This window comes from Haemaphysalis longicornis, unplaced genomic scaffold (genome assembly GCF_048455015.1).
Source record: "Haemaphysalis longicornis isolate Haplotype H1 unplaced genomic scaffold, Haemaphysalis longicornis Haplotype H1 scaffold_2, whole genome shotgun sequence".
Lineage (NCBI taxonomy): Eukaryota > Metazoa > Arthropoda > Arachnida > Ixodida > Ixodidae > Haemaphysalis > Haemaphysalis longicornis.
The window spans coordinates 127231053-127244851 of record NW_027526295.1 but is presented as its reverse complement, the minus strand read 5'-3'; the positions used below and the strand labels follow the sequence as shown (position 1 = coordinate 127244851).

Here is a 13799-nt window from a genome sequence, read left to right as displayed (position 1 = left end):
CTTCTCGCGCATGCGCAGCACGGCTGTTCAGGAGAACTCTCTCTCTGACTCTCCCTGTAACCTTTTGTGAAACTTTTATTTTATCCTGTCAACCTTTGTGAACCTTTTGTTCACAGATGTTTCGATTTCCACGCTGCTGTGCGTCGCTCTCTCTCTCACCTCAGCCCTCTCTGTCTAACCTTTTTTCAACCTTTTAATTTGTTCTTGTCAGCCTTTTGTGAACCTTTTGCTCACAGATGGTTCGATTTACCCGGTGCTGTGCCGTGAGCACGGACGCCGGACGCCGGGAAAGCCTCGGCCTTAAGGTGCTTCGCCCCTAAAGAACGTGCGCCGACAATCTCGGTCGGGTTTTGGTCATACTCATAGTTGGTAATATGGGTGGCGTCTAATCCGTCTTAGTCTATGTTCTCCTGTATCCACTCGTGAAGGGCCTTCCCTACCTCGTAATTTCTGTTGACAACGCGCCCGTGCGACCGAAAGTCGACGGTAGGTGTACGCAGAGTTTGCACCAGTGAATGAACTCCATTTCATCTACGCCGCTTCTCGTGGATTCTATCAGATATTCAGGGTGGTGTAGTAGCTCCTCCGTGAAAAGGGGGAGGGGAAGCTGCATGATTACATGGCCTGAACAAGACCTTGTGCGGTGGGTGGCTTTCGAGCAAAAGGCCTTCGAAACGAGGTGAAGTGAGGGCAATCCCGGGCCTCTATTCCATGGCGCCAACTCAGGTCTCTTCCCTCCTACTGGCTCGCGGGTTTTCACGGCATTGGAATGCCACGCAGGCGACACACGAGGGAGCCAGAGACCCGTTGGCCCTGTTGCTGTGCTCTTGCGTGCCGAAGTACCCGAGCACGCGGAGAGAAGCAGACTTCATTTTTCAACACGTTACTTTCACCTCTACCTACCAATAAAAAAATTACTGGTAGACGCGACGACGCGGTAACGTCAGGCTTCATTTTGGCAAGCGGAGGCTTCCGCTTTCGCACGTGGTCGGATGCCTGTTCCGCTACGTAAGGAAACAATTAAAATTTACCAGTGCTTCTTGTTGTCTCGTACATTACATTGACATTTCTGATATGTCTGCCGGTAAATATTCTGTTAATACTTGTAGGTTGATGGGAATTTCTTGATCGCAATTGTAGCATGCGTCCGAACCTGTGCGTGGTAGTCAGCACCGTTAAGAAAATGCAGCGTAATTGGAACACTACTGAAACAATAGGTGGACACCTGTAAAGGCTACGACGTATCGTGACTGCTTCAATTGATGAAAACGTTTATGTTCTACGTGGCGCACCTGTATTTGAGGAGCGTAAACAGATGCCATTATCTTCATGTGCCGGCATCACACCATACCCGGCTTACGGTTACAGCATTAGTTCACCAGTTAAGACAAAATCTGGCGTCAGCCAGAACGTGGGCTACGACTGGCACAGAAATTAGCCGGTGGGTCAAAAAAATAGACAGGCTAAAGAATACTTGGATTGACGACAAATTTGTGATGAAAGCTTCTGTCAGCAAAATACAGTAATAAACTGGAAAGAAAATTGGAAAATTCGATTTTTAAATCCAACTTCAGGTATTCTAAAGACGAGGAGGGCCCGTATCTTTAGCATTTCGCTGACCCTGGTTTCAAATCGTTTTAATAGAGAATTTCAAAAATGGGCGGCGCTTTCAAAATAGAAGCATGGGCTACAGATATAAAAAAGTTCGTTAGATATATTGAATGAGGTAAATAAGGGTAACTGGACCAGGCTACGTAATTACAGATGCGGTAGTTAGGTCGATAACAAAGCCGGTTGCCTGTTGTAGCGTCTGTGTAGGGCAATGGAGGCCCATTTTCCGTAATTCACATGTATATGACCACTGAGAAGAGTGTTGTATAACAATGCGATAGTCTTCTTTGCGAGTTTTATATAGTTTTTTTACTATAAGCAACCAAATTGCTGTGCTTTTTTTTAGTTTGCATTGGGCAATGTTTGCTTAAACAGAGCACGTTTCCTTTTCATTTGTTCCTACAATTTTTGTTTTCTGCTTTTCCGCATTTTCTTCGTTTACGATGTTACAAATAATAACTTGCCTATTCCCTCAGTAATGCATTGCCGCGGATATAACGGGTGTTATATAATATGGGCTTTTCTAGGCTTTTTCTCTATTTCTAGGTTTGTTTTAGGGTTGTTCATAACTTTGTTACCGCCACGTGACTGCACTTTATGCCAGACGTAGTACATATTTATTATGCCCCGGTTATGGTAATTAAAGGTATTCTCTCTCGGTGTCTTCGTACGACTTCGAATAAATTTTCTCTAATTAGACTGGTACCGGAGTAAACGGGTTATTTAGTGAAAAATCGAATTTCGCGTAAATTCAAGACGCTGCTAGCTTGATGTTACTTCACAATTTCTTGCGTTTCCTCTAGTGTTTTGAACTTGCGTTTCTCCTTATCTGTATCGCGTTTGTACGGAGTGTATGGGAGAGTTTTTACGTCGTCAATTGCACTCCAACGCCATTTGTTTTGTTTTGCATTTTTTTACAAAATTCGCTCTCTTTGCACAATTATAACTTCTGTATAGGTCACATCCACCAATTATCATTTTTTTTCTCAAATGCATAGGGTTAGAGGGTTGGTGCTTCTAACAGCAAAGCGGTTTATGTCTCTCCCCACAGTTTTTGTTCCGGTGAGGCCGATTTACTCGGCGCCGCTTCTGTGCTACTCCTCAGCGCCTCCGACCATTCTCTCACAACTACTATTTCCGCCGCCACCAGCGATGTATCTTTCTCTGCTTGCGCCATCTCTTAACACCAGTATCACCGTTACCTCGAAATTCCGGAGAATCAACAGATGCGCGAATGGGCGTAAAAATGGCTGAAAGCCGCTTCCCCCGAACGTCTAGTCGCCACCGGTGCAACACCAAATTCCTTCTCCTTTGGCAGATACAAATAACGTCCCAATGTAGAGGACATTCTCCATTAGAACCCCACCGTTAGCCCTCAGTTCCTCATCTGGAATTGCTTTCCGTGCGGCATTTTCGCCGGTGCATTTAACGCCTAAGCACGCGTTCATGACCGGTTGCCAGTTTACGCCTGCACAATGGGAGGGGGTAATGGAGGTGCAGGGGGTGCGCGCGCGCCCACGCTACTAGGCCTCATCGATGACATGCCCGTTGTGCTGGGGTGAGATTTGAACCTTGTGCGGTATTCCTAAATGTGTACGTTTTGAAAATGTCGATTTCGAATGCGTTGTAGTCCACATGTTTTTGCACTTACATGGTCTCTGAGAAATCGGTGTGCTGCGTCACATTCGGCTGTCTACTTTCAGCCAATCGGGGCTCGCTTGAGATGGACACTTTGAAATTGACATGAAATGGACAACGCTCAGAATTCTGCCTCTGGACACTTCGCCTCTCTATGTCACCTAGGCAGCTTCGCGGTTCCCAGTGGTCAAGCGGCTTCGGTTGGTGTGTTAGACAGACAGTAAGCCGCCTACGACGAGAGAGGGAAACGAATATCCAAATTTTTGTCCGGTAGAATAGGGATGTTTTCTTCCAAGCTTTATTTTAAATTTCAGCGCTTCTGATGTGTACTTCGGTTGTGCCGTTAACTTTCCGTTGTTTCATCATAAAGAAACGGGATTTTTTTTTCACTCAGTTGACTGCGCCCAGCGGCGCAAGTCTTCCTTCTGCACAGAGTGGAAGGGCGCTAATTGCTTGCATGCCTCGTAATTTTGCCTTGTCTTTTAGGTACTTTTAGCTCTCCTTATTTACGCTTTTCGTGCGCGAGTGCAGTGTTATACGTAAAGGATTTGCGATTTATTTTGGGAACCACCTGACCAGACGAAAGTGACGTCCGTGCCACTTCCTTTTCATACTTTCCCTCTCCTTCAACTACGCCACAAAGGCCGGAAATCACCAATAAAGATTTATTCATTTATTATTTCAGCATTTATTATTGATCTTTAATGTTAGCGCATTTTAAAGAAATACTTTACCCACCAAAAACGGTAAAAATGCATTAGACCTGCTAATATCCATTTTGTGCAAACGAAAAACAATGCATAGTAGGTAGTCTTCTGGTTGTATTTTGTATTTGATTAAGTAATACCTTTTTGATTTATTTTTTTCATTTTTAGTTCTTTGTTATATTTCAAATACTCTAGGTATCAGAGTTTTTAGTAATAATATTTCTCATTTACACAATCCAACCAACAAATGCGTATCCTTCAAAAGTTTGACTTGTTGGAGAAAACACAAGGCAGAAAGTGGTTGGTGCCATGGAAACTCGGTACAACAGTAAAAACGAATCATGATAATCAGAGGGTGCAATCGCGGAATCGGCCACTAGCAGTTCCACCAAATAGTAATAGGTTTGCGGTACTCTGTGCCCCTCCTGTCGTATGTTCATTAAATGACTACGCTACCTTACACGCGGATTGTACATTCAGTCCAATGGATTGGGTGTCTACTTGAATGAACTGAAGGACTGGACTAAACAGAAGCTCTGCATGGGACGGGGCAGACCGCTGCAATTTTGTCCAGAAGTATGGTGAAAGAGGAGGAACGACGAATAGAGCAAATATCCCATATCTTTTAGGCAACTCAACAGGAATGCCTGCACATTGACTACAATTAAAAGAGTACTTACGTGCCTTCGAGTATTTTTCCTGTTTAATGTTACTGAACAAATGAAATACCCCGTTTTGATAACGTGCCAAAACCCCCGCCGTGTTTTGGGAAATCTAGACTGCATTGTCCACTCACACGCACGCACGCGCGCTCCCCTTCCCTCCAGACACACACGCACACCCACATGCCCACGGACACGTGCGCGCACGCACGCACGCACGTACACGCACGCAGGCAAGCACGCGCAGAGACACGGATAGAGCGATTCCTCCCTGTGTCCGTGTAAGAAATTGCAGTACTTCCTCAGGACAGACTCTATAGTTGATTTGCTACAATATTTTACAATAACAACAAAGCATGACGGTATTTGACAAAACAGAACCTAACAGTTTTCAGGCAGGCGATTCATTTGTTCTGTATTTTGACTAACGCCTTCATTGGACGCGCGCACTTAGTGTATGATAAAATCCTGCATAAGTATTGGGTTGCAGCTATTGCGTTTCTGAGAAAGCACACATGATCAATTGATTAATACGCTTGGCGATGTTGCATAGACGAAATTAACAGGAATGGTGAATTGTACTCATGAAGACAAAATAAAGAAACCTTGTTTTAGAGTCAGACGCTGCAAAATGAAAAACATCCACACATATTACACCAATATGATGTCAGCCAAAGATGGAAATACACGATTTGAACTTGCGAACCTTGTAGAGTTCCAAGGGCACAATGGTGCAATTCACCGAAGTGCGCTTTCGAGTCGTAGCTGTAATATTTTGCATAGGAAGCTGGAACTCCGGTCTATCTCTTGAACCAGTCGATGTTTCGCTTTCAGCTTCTTCTCCCATAACAGCGCCACCTGTGCAGAACAAGTTGGGGATGTTGGCGGTACTTTTGTTAGCTCCACTTATTCTCCCTTTCAAGTGTATTTCTGTGAACGCAGGTCATCGGCCTTGAAAAATGCAAATGGTTTACTAGTCTCATGTGCTGTCAGCTATTCATCTATGTAAAAAAGGATATCTTGTGGCCGGCGCGTTTACGGCCACATTGTGGCGCAAATATGCGCTCGCATAAGTTTTGATGATACGACTGGGGTTTCCCTACGTTTTACTTGCACCTGGTTAACGAGCACAGTTCAAAGGAACAATTTTACCGTTTAGAGACAATATGCATTGGAACCCTAAGTTCTCTACATGACTTACATTGCATTTTAATGCAATTTCTCTTCTATGTAAACAACCACAAATAAGAAATGTAGATTACATGTGACGAGTGTTTGGTGGAAAAACAAAAAAAATGAAAGGGGAAAGTCGGTAATTATTCCGCAAAAATAGAGAAAGGCAAGAAGTAGAGGACATTTTGGTCGTTCTAATTCACACTGTACCTCAAAAAAGGAGTACACACTGCAATAAATGGCGATGTTGCGCGTGCACAGTTTGCAGATATACCATGCAGTATACCATACCTTTTCAGTGAATATTGAGCTGGCATGATGAATGTTAACTGTGTGAACGCACGAAATAGTGACGTAAATTTTTTTTGCCTTGTAGTTTCAGCTTATGTTGGTATGAAATAAGTGAACCGTTAATTGCGGGGTTTTTCCTAGTAGCCGTAGTGTAAACATTTGCGTGCAGCTTAATTTTATGTTTCTCGCGTTTCGACAGAATAAAGTATACATGTTCATTTGCAAAACATCTTTCAAATTTTCTTACTAGTCGACGTAGTTTAGTACGACATCTGCCAAAACAGACTGAGTATGAAATGTCGTGGAATCGCTGTTCCCACAAAACAAAATTTCGTTTTATGTATGGCGGCTTGCCTGGTAATTTTTAGAACAAATAGCAAAATGTTATCGCAGCCACATATATGGCTCTTAAATGTTGGCATATTTCGATTTCTTTCAATATTTGGGGCTTCCGAAAGTTCGGTCTAAACACAGTCAATAAGTGTCCAAAAAACGAGTACTTGATTTTCTGATATACAATGCGCCAAATTACTTTTTTTATTGTGAACTTTTCAGCTTGAGCACAGTATTTGCTCCATTCCATGCACCACCTTTTTTAAACCACGGGAAGTTTACTTTCAAATAAAGAAAAACAGAGTTGCGCCGATTATACTTTTATTTTATTTATACATTAAACATTTTATTTGGCACACGCAAATCTGCCAAAAAAACGCTTGAGTTTGATGACCTTGCTTATCTATCTCCTGCCGGCTTTAAAACTTGAGCAGTAAACATAGAAAGCGTTTGCTTTTTCAAGCGCCTTCATAATTTCTTAAGGGACGGGCTGTTCCTCTATGAGTTCCGTCATGTATCGAAGTTTTCGAAAACATTTATGTTCAGTGATGGTGAACGCTTTTATGTAAATATAATTCTGTTTTGTTTACGCCAATCTCGCATCAAGTCTTCGGAGCGAACTGTGTGTGTGTGTGTGTGACTGAGCCACTCGGTCCCCCACGATGTCAGAAAGAAAAATTACTTTCGCTTCAAATACTTTTCAAAGTGGTTCATCTTCGTGGCTATTACAACTAAAATAACGTACTAATTACAGGGCAGCAGCGTGTGCAACAGCTGTCTAATGTACTTGCAATGTGGATTTCGCTGGCCAATATGTACCCATGAGATGTTTAAAGCTTGTTTGGATTGTGTTGAGTTCTATTTTGCAATTGTCCACGACGATGCTTTGAAAAGGGTTCAAGGCGATTTTGGTTTTGAGCCCGGTTGTAACGCGCACAAAATTCTGAAGGCTAGTTTCAGTAAAAAATTGCGCACTGCAAAAGCTTGCAAATACCGTAGTATACTGCAGAATGAATTACCTGCCATACTTACACAAATGTAAATGTCAAAGCCCATAATTAAACGTCAATAAATTTTCTGCGCAATACTTTTTACGGAAGCTTTTATATGCACTCCTAAATATCGCCGTAGGTGGACTTCATCAAACTGATCCCGAAGGGGTGGTCAGTGAGGCCAAATGTACGAATATGGCGAATGATGAGGTTAAGAATGCGATTACGATAAAAAGTATTTTCTTTACTGTGACAACACTGAAAAGCTTGTATAGGCGCTGTTGTCAAAAGGCAAAAACTACGGTTTACTCTAATCGCATGCTTGACCTCACCATTCGCCAAATTCTCAATTTGGTCAGGCTGATTTTTTGTTTCAGAGCGTTGGGGTGAAGCCAGCCTGCGGCGATGCTTAAGATCGTAGTCGGTATATGAGCCTAGGCATTGATAAACACAGTAGTTGTGAGAGGCCAGCCGGGAAGGCTTGGTATACGGCATTTAATCGGTGAGCGACAGGCAGGCTAGAACAAACCGAACACTCTGATGATGATTGTTCACGCCTGCGCAACGAAGATGGAGGTGCAAGTTGGGGCTGGGCAATAATGAGGCTAATACGTGCAGAGCAACCGAGTAAATTTCGTTCACATCCTCACAATATGTGCAAAAGATGTACGTTTGTTGTATTGTTGTGAGCATGTTGTATCTGTGCAATATGTAAAGATGCTCACAATATGGTGGGCTTGGCAGCTGCAACACAACGCAATTGGCTAGCCGATTTATCCGAATAATGCAGGTTAATAAGCACAGAGGTCCCCAAACAAAAATCTTACGTAATTACTTTCTAGTGCAGCTGCCAGGGCCACAGTATCTTCTTCCTATGATTACCGAATGTGTTCATGTTGTTCAAGCTGTACCACTGTTGTTACCCGGCGACATCAAAAGTAACTTTTGTCTGTAAATGGACTAAATCCTCGCAGAACTCGAAAAAAGTAACGCTGCACAAAAGAAACTGGTTTTTAATTTCTAAGAACTATAACACTACGTCCTAACAACAGAAAAAAAAAACATTATGGGATCTAGTCCAGCGCGTAAGTGAACTATAACGCCATTACCAGAGTATTTTGGCCATACGAGCTTACACCGCCGCCATTCAAACCGGCCCTACAGCAGACCACCCACTTAGTTTCTAAGCTTGTAGATTCGCTGTATGACTCAGAAAACCGGTGAGGCCGCAATAGTTTAATCTACTTTAAAGTTCCAGCGTATGACGCAAAAAAAAAACAAATAGGGAAATATAACAAACTATTATTACCCACTGTCCTGAATACCTGAAATTAAAAATAGACGCGAAAGTAACAGCTCGCACTTACCGCCACAGACGCGACAGAAATGACCCCTGCCCACCGATTTTTATCTGATTCACGCTCTACGAAACCAAAGAAAACGCGTTTGCAAATGCTCGGAAGTTGAAAGGAAGTGATTTCAGCAATGGCGAATATTTTTCCCTTTCGGCTCGCACAAGTAAAATGAGCGAACTAGCAAATGTATTCCCACAGTATCATTTTGTAGCATGCCGCAGGAACCCTGGTTTACGAACAAACTGAAGAGATAAGCGAATAGAAAGAAGTACTTTTTTCACGCTGCGAAAGCAAACGAAACATCGGTCTTTTGGGCGAAATACAACACAGCCGAAAAAAGGCTATGCCACAGCTATTTGTAACGCGAAATGCACGTTTTGAGAGGCACACTAACAGATCAGACACACAAAAATTCTGATACGCCGTGAACCATCGATCTACCAGCACCATACATCTTACTAATGCATCAGGTCACCTGCTCTCAGATAAGCAATGCGCCGATGTGTTTAACACAGTGGTTTTATCTGCATTTACTAAGGAATCTAGCGTGCCTTCTCATCCTGCTATGGTGCTGTTGACATCCACTATGGGTTGAATTATTTTTTGGGCGGACGGTGTTTTAGATATTATTAAAACATGAAACCGTCCTCATCAATTGGCCCAGAAGGTATTGACTGAAAATGTGCTAAGAAACGTTCATGACACCATCGCCGCATTTTTGTGGTAGAGTTATGTGTAGTCGCACTTCGCAGGCATTCATCCAGATGTCAGGAAAATGGGCAATGTCGTTCCTATCGACACATAAGGTGACAAAAACTGCCCATGAAACTAGCGTCCCATTTCTCTATCATGTGTCCTGTGCAAACTCATAGAACGCGTTATCTACTTTCAGATTGTAACATGTCTAGTAACATGTAACATGTAACAACTTCCTTCACCCCAGCTAACACGGATTTCAAAAGGAGTTCTTGCGAAACATAACTACCAATATTTCTTTGTGACCTGCATGCTAACCTTGACAAGAACTTACAAACTGAGGAATCTTCCTACATTTCTCAAAGGAATTTGACACAGTACCCCACCAAAGAGAACGGTGATATTATCCCAGATAAACTTAGACCGAAATGTAATAAACTGTACCGAAGCTTTTCTAATTGTTCTCAATTTACCTTTTTCACTAACCGTTCTCTATTTGATCATGTCTATACGAAATATTCCCGGTGTCTCAAAGTAACATCAGGTGCACATGAAGCTATGGTTCTCGGCGCCCTTCTATTTCTAATATACATTCCGACTTACCCCTCAGCGTATCCTTCAAAATTCGCATGTACCTTGATGACTTCGTAATCTATCGAACAGTAACCAGCACTCACGATCACACTATTCCGTAGCCAGACATTAACCACATTGAAGAATGGACCCCCCCTTGGTAGCTCAGCGGATAAGGCTTTGCGCTGATGAGCACAAGTGCGCGGGTTCGATTCCCGGCTGCGGCGGCCGCTTTTCTGATGGAGGCGAAAAGCAAAAACGCCCTGTAAGAGATTTCGGCGCACGTTAAAGATGCCCAGATGGTCAAAATTAATCCGTAGCCCACCACTACGGCGCGCCTTGTCGCCTTCGTTGCGTCCGCGCGTTAAACCCTACAATCAATCAACCACCATTGAAGAATGGCGCGTCAAATGGCTTCTATCTCTTAACTCAAAGAAATGCAAACTTTGTTTCCTTTTCCCACCATTAAAATCCCTTTGGGATTTTACATAATTTCGGAACGTACCTGTACAGTCTCAATAATCCTAAAATGTCTAGGTGTTACGATGTCTTGCGATATTACTTGGAATGCGCGTTACAACAATCTTCCCTACATCTGCAAACAAAACACCGGGTTCCTTGAAACGTCAACTACGTTATTCAACGCAACATGTACGGTTGCTTGCGTATGAGTTACTAATCAGATCGAAGCTCGAATACGCCTCCTCCATATGAAATCTGCCCAAAACATATCTAATAAACGGCCTTGAATCCGTCCAAAATTGCTCCACCCGATTCATTCACTCCCTGTACTCGTACGACACCAGTTATCAACCTTGAAAGCACAATCGGGTTGATCAGCACTCTCAGTTCGCCTCTGTATCGCCATCGTTTCTCCTTTCATACAATGTTTCATTCTTCCCTCAACGCGATCTCTTACGTCTTCCGGCCGTCCACTTCCGGTCCGGATATCCTGCCAGAACTGTTAATTTTTTGGCTCTTCTTTTCAGCACGCAGCCATTGATTGCAACGACCTTCCTGCTCCTTTGTTTCAATCACCTGCCCAGAAACGTTCATTGCAAGTGTTACAACTCAGCTGTGTAGCCAAAACAAATGTGTTCAAATAATTTCTTTTCCAAAGTCTTCACCTCTTAAGTAATGCCCCCAAGTGGTGTCCCCAAGGATTTAAAAATCAAGAGAAGCCGAAAAAATTCACTACCCCTCTGTGGAGAAGAAAGCGATGAGTGAACACGATTTCAAAAATGAAGTTCAACACCAAACAAACGATTTCAAGAGTATGACGTAAGGTTGTCCGTTCTTCGTGGGAATACCTGGTTCTTTCTGGCAGAGTTCACTACACGGCGATCGGGCTTTGTAGTGCTTTAGTGATGTTGGAATTATACGGCACTCCTAATACATCGCAGCCGGCGACAATAGGAGCCTGCGTGATATTTCGAACTTTTGCAATATCTGTATTATTGTAAAAATGCAGGGCGTTGCACGGTTCGCCATTTGCGCCAATTTTTTTAACTTTTTCTTATTTTCTTATTATTTCAAAATTTTCTCCAACCCATTGTCTCCATTTACGCTAATATAACGGTTACAATTAGACTTCCGCAAAATCTTCATTACTGTGGAAATGCAGGGAGCTGTACGGTTTTCGGTTATACGGCTTTTCATATTTTCCTTTTTTGCTTTTTCAAATTTTAATTTGGCCAATTATCTCTACATACGCATTATACAGATTGAACTTGCAACTTTTGCGAAATCTGCCTTATTGTGGAAATTTAGGTCACTACACTGTCGACCTTTTTTCGTAATTTTTTACATTCTTCCTTTTTTAGTTTTTCAAAATATCGTTCAACCAATGATCTTCATTTACGCTTTTATAAAACTTACCGGTGAAACTTTTGCGTAATGTGCATTATTGTGGAAATGCCGTGCGTTAACTTGTCTGCCGTTTTTTGCAAATTTGTATATATTCCCTTTTTTAGAAATTTCGGTCGACCAATTATCTTCATGTATCTGTAATAGCGATAACAGCTGGAAATTCTACGAGATCTGCATTATTCTGGCAATGCGGAGAGGTAAATGCTTGACCCTTCTTGGCCTTTTTTTTATTTTACCAAAATTTTGTGCGACCAATAATCTCTATTTAATCTATTATAACGATTAGAGGTGGCAGTTATGCGACATCAGCATTTTTGTGGAAATGTGGGGCGTTACACCGTCCTAGCTGTGGCGGTACTCGGCAAAGAAAGCTGCGCAATATTATAGTTGCGTGCGCCGTACTATCTCGCTGCAGCGACGAAGTTAGCATTCGCCGAACGCATCACGTAACAGGGCACCCAACAGCCATAGTATTTGGAAAAAGGAATTTTGTGTCGTTTAAGATGTATTTTCTTATTGACCTTATATTACAACCCCGACTTCGCACGTTAACACATTAGGCAATGCAAAGAAATCCTTCTTTGGGCTTTACGGGCAGCAAAGCTAAGAAATTTGTTTCACTTCTTACTTTTACGTTTTTAGGACAGCGTGAACTTGCTTCAAGGTTTGAAGACTCAATGGGTAAAAGACATTGAGCACCCTTTAGTCTTTGTTATGCCAAGTAACATATGCCAGGTGAAGCGCGCTTGGGACAGCTAAACGTGCAACCATCTTTACGTCACATTAATTTCAATAAGAGCGAAGGCCAGCAAAAACTTCCGATTCACAAACTATGGTCAATTTGAAAAAAATGTCTGAGTGCTCGTGTGAAGAAAGCATGCTTTGTATTTTCTTTTAAAGTTCGCTTGTTTCAACTAAGCATATCCTCAAAATTGCTGTCGTTCATTCAGACAATGGCATACCGTCATATTTCCATATGCATAATGAGTGACTGAAAATATCTTCCAGCAACGAAATAACTAAAATGCACTAATACGCAAAGCACATACTGCAAATGAAAAATGTCTTATAAGGAAATATCACCGATAAATGTCCAAACGTAACATCACCTGAATACAAGTGGTGAAGAAGAACAACGGCTAGAAACTTCCAGGCGTAGGCACTCGCCATTTTTGTAAGGAGCACACTCCACAAAAATGTACTTCCTTGCTTAAGCTGAACCGTTCAGACGTACAGAAACCAATGAAATCTAGCTGCGTGTTTTTGCGAAGCCACCAGAGCGGACGGAAAGGATAGCACCTCTCATATCTGTTTGCAACTCGAAGCGGGGTGTGCGGCCTTTAAGATTAAAATTTGTCAGTTTTTTAGCCGGTGTTGCTTCAGAGGTTAAAAAAAGAGGCTGGAGAAACCTCGGATGCTCCGTATCTGTCGCGCGTCCCAAAGTGCGTCAAAAAGTATGTGTATGTAGTTGTACACAAATATACTGTCCCGGAGCAGCATCCTTCGTAAAAGAACAGAGATGAATGAGCACCTGCGTGTGTTAAGTGAGACCGAAAAAGGATGAAGAGGATGACCAGGGCAGGTGTCGCGTTCGGCATAGAGTGAGGCTTGATAAGGTGCTCTGGCGCTAAGTGCACCTTTGTAAATAATAATAAATTTATTATAGTATAATAGTATATTATATTATAATATACTATAAATTACAGTATATATATATATATATATATATATATATATATATATATATATATATATATAGGGAAAGAGAACGCTCACAAAGGGTGCATAGAAAGAGCATGAGTATAGAGTAGGAGACACGGCAAGAATAATAGCAGAGTAATTTACTTGCGTATCGGCGGCAAGGGGCTGGCGTGCCTTCGCCAGGGTAAGGTTGACATT

The 13799-nt window shown here is 42.4% G+C and overlaps 2 protein-coding genes across 4 annotated transcripts in view; both read right to left on the bottom strand.

Moving 5' to 3' along the window:
* Positions 1 to 13143, bottom strand: part of LOC144169202 (peroxidasin homolog) — a 74604-nt gene extending 61461 nt beyond the window's left edge. For all 3 annotated transcript variants that reach the window (XM_077698241.1, XM_077698242.1, XM_077698243.1), the window contains exons 1-2: positions 13010 to 13143; positions 5325 to 5476 (exon numbers count right to left, since the gene is read on the bottom strand). In XM_077698241.1, the coding sequence (XP_077554367.1) occupies positions 5325 to 5476; positions 13010 to 13070 (213 nt within the window). In that variant the 5' untranslated portion in view covers positions 13071 to 13143. The remainder of the gene's footprint in view (positions 1 to 5324; positions 5477 to 13009) is intronic.
* Positions 1 to 13799, bottom strand: part of LOC144169203 (striated muscle preferentially expressed protein kinase-like) — a 290267-nt gene that overhangs the window by 185514 nt on the left and 90954 nt on the right. The window lies entirely within an intron of this gene.